General features: G+C 42.4%; 1 protein-coding gene across 1 annotated transcript in view; it reads right to left on the minus strand.

Annotated features, from left to right (window-relative positions):
* Positions 1-3964: 3964 nt before the first annotated feature.
* CAMTA1 (calmodulin binding transcription activator 1) overlaps positions 3965-8947 on the minus strand; it is a gene marked incomplete at its 5' end in the record, with an annotated part of 27451 nt that continues 22468 nt past the window's right edge. The window contains one exon of the mRNA XM_009700010.1: positions 3965-5983. Coding sequence (XP_009698312.1) covers positions 5951-5983 — 33 coding nt within the window. The remainder of the gene's footprint in view (positions 5984-8947) is intronic.

The raw sequence follows: 8947 nt of genomic DNA on the forward strand, positions 1-8947 counted from the left end.
TCTGTGTCGGGGTGTGTGTGTGAGAGAGAGACTCCAGTTCTCTGTGGCAGCGCCCTCAGCAGCAGTGCAATTACATTGCCCTTCCAGCAACCGCCCGGCCTGAACTGCTGGGTCCATGTCGTGATCTTGAGATACCATTGTCCTCACACGGTGGGAAAAGTGTGCGTGCTTTTTTCTTTTTTTTTTTTAAATCGGTGTGTGCTTTGCATCACCTGAAGTGGAAGATGCTGAAGGGTGAAGGCCTGCCAGGGTAGGTTGGTTTGTTCTTATCCTTCTTGCTGGTTGTGAAGGGCTCTTGGCGTGACCTAAGCCCAGAAGTACACCGGCGCTCATTTCTCAGCGACCTAGCAGGTTTACACCTATATACAGATACATTATACGGGGCCTGGCTGGGAGGGAGCTGATGTTCTTCACGGCAGCCTGTACAGTGTTGTCTTTTCAAACTGTGCCCAAACCACTGTTGATCACATGCCGATGTTTTGGCTGTTGCTGAACAGTCCTTGCGTGTCATCAAGGCCACCTCTGTTTCTCATGCTGCCCCCGCTGGGAGTGGGCTGGGGGTGGGTGAGAGGCTGGAAGGGGACACAGCCGGGACAGCTGTGCCAAGCAGATCGAAGGGCTATTCCACGCCAGACAACATCACCCTCAGCAATAAAGCTGGGTGAGGGGGTGGTGGCCTTTCCAAGGTATCGGGCGGCTGGTGGGAGGTCGTGAGTGACTGCCTTCACATCACTTGTTTTTGTTCTTTCCCTTTCTTCCCTTCACTTCCTAAACTGTCTTTATCTCACTCTAGGCATTTTTTTTCATGTTTGCTCTTCCAATTCTCTTCCCCCATGCTACTGGGGAGAAGGGGGGAGGCGGGGGAGTGAGCAAGCAGCTGGTAGGTGCTTACTTTCTGCCCACGGTGCTAAAGAAGAACCCAGGCATGAACAGGCACATAAAATGGAAAATTGGAGAAGTATCTGTGAGCAAATTGGGGAGTTAAATGCTAATTTATTCTTAAAGAGAAACATAGCTAACCTTGTTTCTCTGTAGTCCAGAAGAAACTCTTTTAATGACATCGTATCTTCTGTTCTCGTCCTGGGCTTTGGAAGAACTTAATCAAAATAGTACCAACATAATCTTTCACAGAACGGATGATTAATTTATCAAAGCTGTTTTTCCCTGCTAAGCTAGCCTTGTAGTCAGGTACAAAAGTTGCATTATTGAGGGCTGGTTCATGTAACTTACTTATCTGTTCAGTGCAACAGTTACTAAGTCTCGGTTATTCATATTATTGTGTTATTCAGTGTGACCTCTTAGGTTTCTGCATGAGCAGGCCTCTTGAATTCTGCTAAGAGCCGCCTCTGCTTTGTGCACAATGTCGGACTTAGCATTCTACTACTAGGAGTGCGTGGTTTCTCACAAAAAGCCCAGATGCCCTGCCCTGAAAGTGACTGTCTACTGAAGAGGAACTGAAAACAATTTGATCTCAGAAAAGCTCATCATCCATAGATGCGTATGTATCTGCCACGTTTACACTATTACATATACAGAACTGCTTTCAGTTGTGGTAAAAAACCTGATCAGAACTGGGGCCATCTAAGGGCTCATGAAATATTTAGAAATATGTAGTATGATGTCACCTTACATAATTTCACAGAACGTCTCCAAATGTGAAAAACTACAGCGTATCGCCTTGGAAACTAATTTCCACCAAGCCAGGCTGCTAGCTGCAGCTGGGCAGAATTTGTACTTTAAGGACAAATGGATTTTTAATGCCTTTGTGTAGTTGGAGTCATCTTGGCAAAACCTGTAATTTGAAGCTTGGATATTATGGGTACCCAGTTTCTGTGGTTTTAAAAGTGTTCCTTTCTGCTGTTAAGATTGTGGATGACACTCAAAAGGAAAAGCTTCTGCTTGGGATGAGGGTCTTGGAGGAAGAAAGAGAGAGGCTGGCTGGCATGCACAGGCTTTGTCTAGCAGCTGCCCGCGTGGGAGCCATCGGCAGGGCCTCGCGTCCAAGCCAGCAGCTCCGAACACCGTCTCGGAGCGCTGGGCCTCCGAACTGGAGAAGGACCAGGCTGGCAGTGCTGTGCAGGGGAGCTACAGAGCATCTCTGGGCAGCAGCACCCTGCAGCGGGAGATCCAGAAGAGTTTGCTGCCTGAGAAATGAAGAGTTCCTCTCAAACAGGCTGCTTTACACGCCAGACGAAGGTAACACGCTGGAATACAGCAGCAGAAAGGGCTGCAGATCCAGGGACTGTGTTGTTGCCTTTAGTGAATCCCACCACGCTCCAGGGGCTGCACACCCGCTTGCCGGTAGGCTGCGGACTGTTTGGATTATAACCGGTAAGAAACTAGATGCTCCTTACAAGCAGGTCATGTAGTAGAAGAAACTTTTTTTTTCATGGTTACTTACAGTACCTAAAGGACTCTTTTAAACTAGGATGGAAGAGACGTGTTTAAAAAAAGGCGCACGCTTTGTATGGGGAAATTTTCTTTGTTTTTAATTTACAGCAGAAAGAATATAAAGCATTCAGAAAACATTTTCCATATTTTAAGGGCAATTCAAAACATTTTGCATGGTTCCAGCAGCTGAGTTCTTCAACAGATCCATTGATTCAGTGATGCTTTACATGCACGGTTACAAAAATAAAACTTACAAAAGAGAAGACATCTATACTAGTTTTACATGCAAGTCTTGGGGACCCCCCATTGGGCACCAGCTATTGTGTGGAACTGCCATAAGCGTGCAACCAGAGAGGGGGTTCATGTTATATTCTGTATTTCTTTCACACAGTATTACTGCTGTCGAATGTGTTTCACAAAGGAGCAATTCCATTATCAGAAGACAGAAGATCTGGCTCCTGGCACTTGGGAATTCGAATTTTCCCGGAAAGCTGCACTTACTTATCTTCCGTGAAAATGTAAGTTCCACAACCAAGAAAAGGGTGAGCAGAATCACTTCACTGCGGGGGGAGTCTTTCTAGCTCCCCAGTGACACACTGAAGGGTTATGGCCCGACACAACAAAGCACTTGGAAGCTGTACTTAGCTTCAAGCATGCAAGTAGTTCTGTTGCGCCTGTGGAATTGCTTGCATGTTTAACAGCAAGTACATGCTTAAACGTTTGGCTGAAGCAGGATCTAGATTAGTAGATACACCACCAGGCCCATGGATCTGGAAGAGTAATTTGAAATAGCTCTGTATATTACTGAATCATTTTCCGTAAAGACAGGGAGTTAAAACATTTCCACTGAGGTCACTACTCTTGTTAGGAAAAGGTCGATTCTATATTGTCACGTATTGGTTAATGGGAGCAACATTTCGGTTTCAAAACGTCAAGAGTTCTTCCAGTATTAATACAGAGCATTTCCAATTCATTCCACAGGAGATTCTTCGGCGTCTCCTGTTCCGTTTTGGCATGAGAGGAAAATTTAACGGTTAAGGTCCCAATTCCACACAGTAAATCGAGGCTACGAGGCTGCCCACAGGCACAGTGTGAGCACCAGGCCATTTGTTTTTCTTTTTTCCCTTTTTTTTTTTTTAAATTGAATCAGGTCATAAAGCAGCAGTTCAGAAATGTACAAGAGAATTCTGATAATGAGCTATAGCACATCTACTGTAATTCAATGCTGGCAGTGAAAAGAAGTAATTAAAAACAGGTACAATTATAGAAAAGGCACCAAGAGCACTGACCCCAGTTTTTTTGCCACAATCTTTGTTTTTTACTCTTCTTTTAAAGACACCAGTTCAAAAGCTTCTTATGTGTGAATATTTTTAGGCTTCACAACAAGCCTTGCGTTTAAACATTGCAGTTGGTGGCCGGGATCAAGCAAGAACAACTATTCCAAAACTAACAATCTCAAATTTACACCAGTTCATTCAGAAATTTTAAACTGCCACGAGCAAAACAAACACACAGGAGCAGTTTCTGATCTCAGACACATGTACATAACCCACAGCAACGACACGGACTTCAGGAGTTTCTTCCCTTACATTCCTGTGTAATAAAGATCAGAACCTGGTTCCCATTGTCGAGAATTTGTGACAGTTTTAAATTAGTAGTTCAATTTAAAAAAAAATCTAATTTCTTTGGCTCCTCACTATGTGGAAATAGCAATATACCATGACACCCCTACAAGATCAGTTTGCATCTTTTTTTTTAAGTTTTACTTAATTTTTTTAAATTTTTTGTGCAATTTTTGTTACATTTTCTGACTTCCAGCAGGAGATATGAAAATGTGAAACATATTTTCTCTACTTTCGTACTATTTCTTTTTTTTTTTTCATTTTATGTTCATTCTAAGTGTTCTTTATTGGAGTGAGTGTATGGTGTTAAGCTAGATACGGTTTTTGTACTCTTATGATTATCTGCTTTGCAAAAGTAACTTAATTTTCTTAAGCAATATTAGCATTCACATTACTTGGCACCATTGGCAAAAAAAAAAAAAAAGAAAAAAAAAAAAGACGGGGGAAAAGAAAAAAGAAGGAAGGAATAAATAAATTAAATCCAACCAAACCAAACTCCTGGTAGCCAAAATCAAATGTAAACATATCCTTTTTTTTTTTTTTTTTTTTAAAGTAATGTTGCTCTGCCTTTTTTTCCTAAGTCTAAATACAGTAGCTCTTTTTTTGCCATTTAGTCATGCTTTAGCAAAAATGTTCTTCTAAAGAACATTTAAAATAAAGTTTCTTATAGTGAAATAAAGTTTTTGTTTCATTTTACAGACCATAGCCGCTAATGCTTTGCTTTGTTCATTTCTTTTTCTTGAGTTCATGCACATATCTCTTTGTTTTAATATATACAATATGTACAAACAATACATCCACACTCTTCTCGTTCATTCAGACAAAACTATACAAATAATAATTTTATCTTGCCAAGTTATTGACCCTTTGTGAATAAAATATTTAGTAATTAATCAATATATTCCCTTTCAAATATTTTTTCTCATTTTCCATTTCTACCTTCTATATATACAGAAACTGCCCAGATTTTGATGAAGTAGCCAAAATAAGAAATTTACTGGCCAGAATGCAGCACCACTCTGATCTTTAGGTGGTATAAAACGTCCAGGCAACATATGTATGTGACTCTGCAAAATGACACGAGGTTTGACAAGTACTCAAGATAAAAAGCTACATGTTTTACAAATTATTTTAAGAACTCAATTAAAATAATAGTACATGAAAGTAAGGCTAGAAAATAAAGTGCTGAAGATGAGAGAAAGTACATGACAATTGATATGTTTGCAGGTTCTAGTAAAAATACCAAAAAAACTTTTTAAAACTTGCTTAAGCTGCTCTCTCCGTTCCTCATGCGTTACCCGTTTATCTCGTACACCAACCCCTTCTGTAAGTTCCCACGGGATGTATTAAAAACCTGCAGATTTAAAAAGTTGCATTAAGTGTGCTGTAGAGATTTAAATAAAACACAAAGGACAGAAGTGCGAAGGAAATGAGGATGCATGGACCCAATAAAGATGTACTGATCTAAGCCCCTCCACTGAGACTCTCAAAGCTTCAGTTTCTTGGAGATGACCGACAGGTGCAGGAACAGCATTCTTGTGTTGCTTGTGCATTCCCATCTTTTCTTAACAATATTTTTGGTATAGTATTTGTACAGTTCCACATGTTGTTTAATACAGCCCTATATGAAAAGGATAATTAATCGCTTCTTCCTTCTCGGAGAATGAAGCAACTCACAATTTCCTCCTGGTGTCTTTTGTTTTCCCCATGATCCAACAGAAGATTGAGTTCCAAGATGTCTTGCTGAACAAATTAAAAGTTGTCCATGAAAGTGCAAATGCAATGACCAAAACATTACTGTTAAAATCCTGCAGCTGGTATTTCCAGAACTGCAGTGGGTATTTTTGTTGTTGTTGTTGCATGTCTCTGCTAAAAACAGAAAATGAAAACAGTCTGAAAAGCAATGTCACATTGCTACGGGATGCTGCTGCGTATCTTCAAGTTCCTTGGCCTTTTTCAATTCTTTCACTCTGAAAAAACAAAGAGGAGCTATATAACACTTCTATTGCAAATCTCTTTCAAGACAGAAAAATCAAAATGATTCCTTGCTCTAACCGCCCGTGCAAAAGAGCCAGCTCCCAGAGAAATGACAGGAGGCTGATACGTTCCTGATACCACAAACAGTTGGAAGCGCAAGAATGGGCCACTAGAAATCCGAGACAAACACATCTGGAAAGTTGAGTACTTATTTCCAGCTACTGTTTTTTCCTGATACTTGTAACTACAGCTGGACTTCATTCTGGTATTGGCCTCTTTAATCGCTTGGGGTTTTTTTTTTTGGACTGCTGTTCCTGAACTGATTTTGCAGCTGCCTGCTATTCCAGCTGTTACAGCAAAGGGGCTTTTCAGCATTGACCTCTTTTCTCCATACATTGCTGAAGCGACGACAATTTGATGTCGTGCCCCAGCACAGCGGGGGAAAATCGGTCGGTCATACTGACGACAGAAGCTTGACGTTGATACAGAATCTGACACAAGAAAGTATTTATATGCGAGTAGAAGCGCTGGTATGGGTGTGAAGAAAGACAATTTACTTCACACTGACTCCAGCCGCTAGCGGCTCTTTTCTAGCATGTTGTTGGCAGTAGATTCATGTTTTCTCCCAGCCAGCAGCGGAGGACGCTGCGTGCCAAGGGAGATGAACCTACAGCATGGAAGAATTGCTCTCCCTAGATGTGGCCTGATGCTTCAGTTCTCAACTCTTGACAATGCATGCAATACATTACCTCCTCTAGCACTTGTCAGCATAAGAACTAAATCATCACTGAAAGCTGAAATAATTAAAAATTAAAAGGATGAAGAGAAGGGAATCGTTTAGATCCCATCAAGTAAAAAAGAATTCTGCATCGGTGCTGGAGTAGCAGCAATCCTCTGCTCAGGCTGACAAACTGGCTGCGTGTCAGTGAAGGCTCCCTGCACAGGAGCCAAAACAAATCCACGAGGACTTCCCGTGCTGCCCCTAAACCCGAAGGCAGGCGCCCAGCTGAGCCTGGGGCAGCTTGGCTCTGCCTCCTTTTGCAGGGAGCTCCTTTCTGCAGCGCGATCCCTTTGCCACCTGTCTCCACATGCCTTCCCTCTGCTACTGCGAGGGGAGGACCCCCCCCCAAAGGAGTAGAACACAGCCTAAATTAAGGTGATTCAGCAAAGCACAGACATGCCCAACTGACGTAGCAAAAACTTGAAAAGACAAATAGCGAAGGTATGGTACAAAGAACTGTGTCAGAGCTGCAAGTCTGTGTAACAGAATCCAACTGAGAGTGAATGAATTTAACAAAGCCTAAGTAAATACAGCTAGTAAAGGATGTCGGGAGAGCTAAGCAGCAGCAGCGTCAGCTTGTGGCTTCTGTACGCAGACTTCCACTCACACATCCTCTTTTGGCTCTCGCACCAGCCTGCTAATATAAGGATAGGATGAAGGCTATAAACTGATCTCTATAAATACACCTCCGTTTCACTGCTTTATTTATTCATTTTTCTGCATGTACTATTACTCAGAACCACAGTCAAAAGGGAGCTGGCTGCTTTTAGCTCTTTGTTTTAGCAGACTCAAAGCTCTAGCACTCAAAGGTGTTCTCTTTATTTGTGAAACTGGGGGAAACGGGAGTCAATGAATAAATCACGCTAACCAATACGCAGGTCGGACCTTTGCTAGTTACCTTAATTCCACTACACTTTGAGAATATCATGCATGGAAAGACAGAGGGCTCTGCTAGTCCAAATGCACATGCTGCTTTCAGAGCCTGAAGACCTACATCCCAGGGGCCACGGCAATCCTCCGAAATCCAAGTCCAGCACCAGGATTGCCTCAATGCAGCTCTCCCAGATGCCAAGAACTGCGCTGATCCCCAGGGCTGAGGAAGGGGCAAGGCAGCAAGCAGCACCACTGGTTCTGAATTCCTACCTGGGTAATGCTGTGCTGAGCCCTAAATGCCTGCTAGAACTTTACAGAGACATTTTCTATGGGGAAATTTTGGCTCTATGCAAGCTGGTGTCTAAAAGACCCTGCTGACATCAGGGGGAGTAGGGGCTTCAGCACCACATGGAAGGCAGGGACAAAGCTCTGCTCGCCCCCAGCGAGTGATCTCGTATTAGGGTGCTACCTGCGGGGTAGGAAATATAGGAGAGCTGGTACAGTGAAAAGTGATCTTGTATTAGGGTGCTACCTGCGGGGTAAGGCCAGATCATCTTTTCGTTATAGGAAATATAGGAGAGCTGGTACAGTGAACTGAAAATCCTCACAAATGACAAACCGACCATCTTCAGTGTATTCAGTTTTCTTTCTTTTCCTGCAGCAGAAAAGCAGCCCCTCCCTTGAAATTATTACTAATATTTCTATAACTGCAGCCCTTAGAAGTGGAAGGTGAGCCAAGATCCCTGCTGTGCTAGAAAAATGTGGAGTGCCTCTGGGCACCATGCGGTTCTTATGGCTTAGATTGACTAGGTTCAAGATACCATCAATTAATGCATGATTTGCAGTGCAACTTCCAAGTGTTTTCTGTTGCACTTCAGTACTGTAATGTAAAATCAACCTGTTATTATAGATCTCTTACTGAGAACATGCACATTAGATAAGCTGGTGGCTCTTTCACTGAGACATGCTATACCTTAGTTTAGCACTTCAACATGCAAGGGCTACACTAACACAGCACTTTCGCTGGAAGAATGCAAGACATGCTTTGCTGCAAACTTCAACCTACAGCATGCAGTATCTGTACTGGTGCAGCCCTATTGAATCTGTTTAACTGGAACACACATGCCAACGGAAGATAATTACTACAGCACTAGTACAGATCCTATTCAGAAATATGCAACACTTTCCTTGGTCAAGTGTGCTTTACGCTGGTTTATGGATTTTCAAGCTTATAAAAACGTTGCAAGTGCAATGATAATTACCGCTTAAAAACACAAGCGCATACTAGTACAGAATTTCCCTA

The sequence above is a fragment of the Cariama cristata genome, unplaced genomic scaffold, assembly GCF_000690535.1.
Source record: "Cariama cristata isolate BGI_N322 unplaced genomic scaffold, ASM69053v1 scaffold17945, whole genome shotgun sequence".
NCBI lineage: Eukaryota > Metazoa > Chordata > Aves > Cariamiformes > Cariamidae > Cariama > Cariama cristata.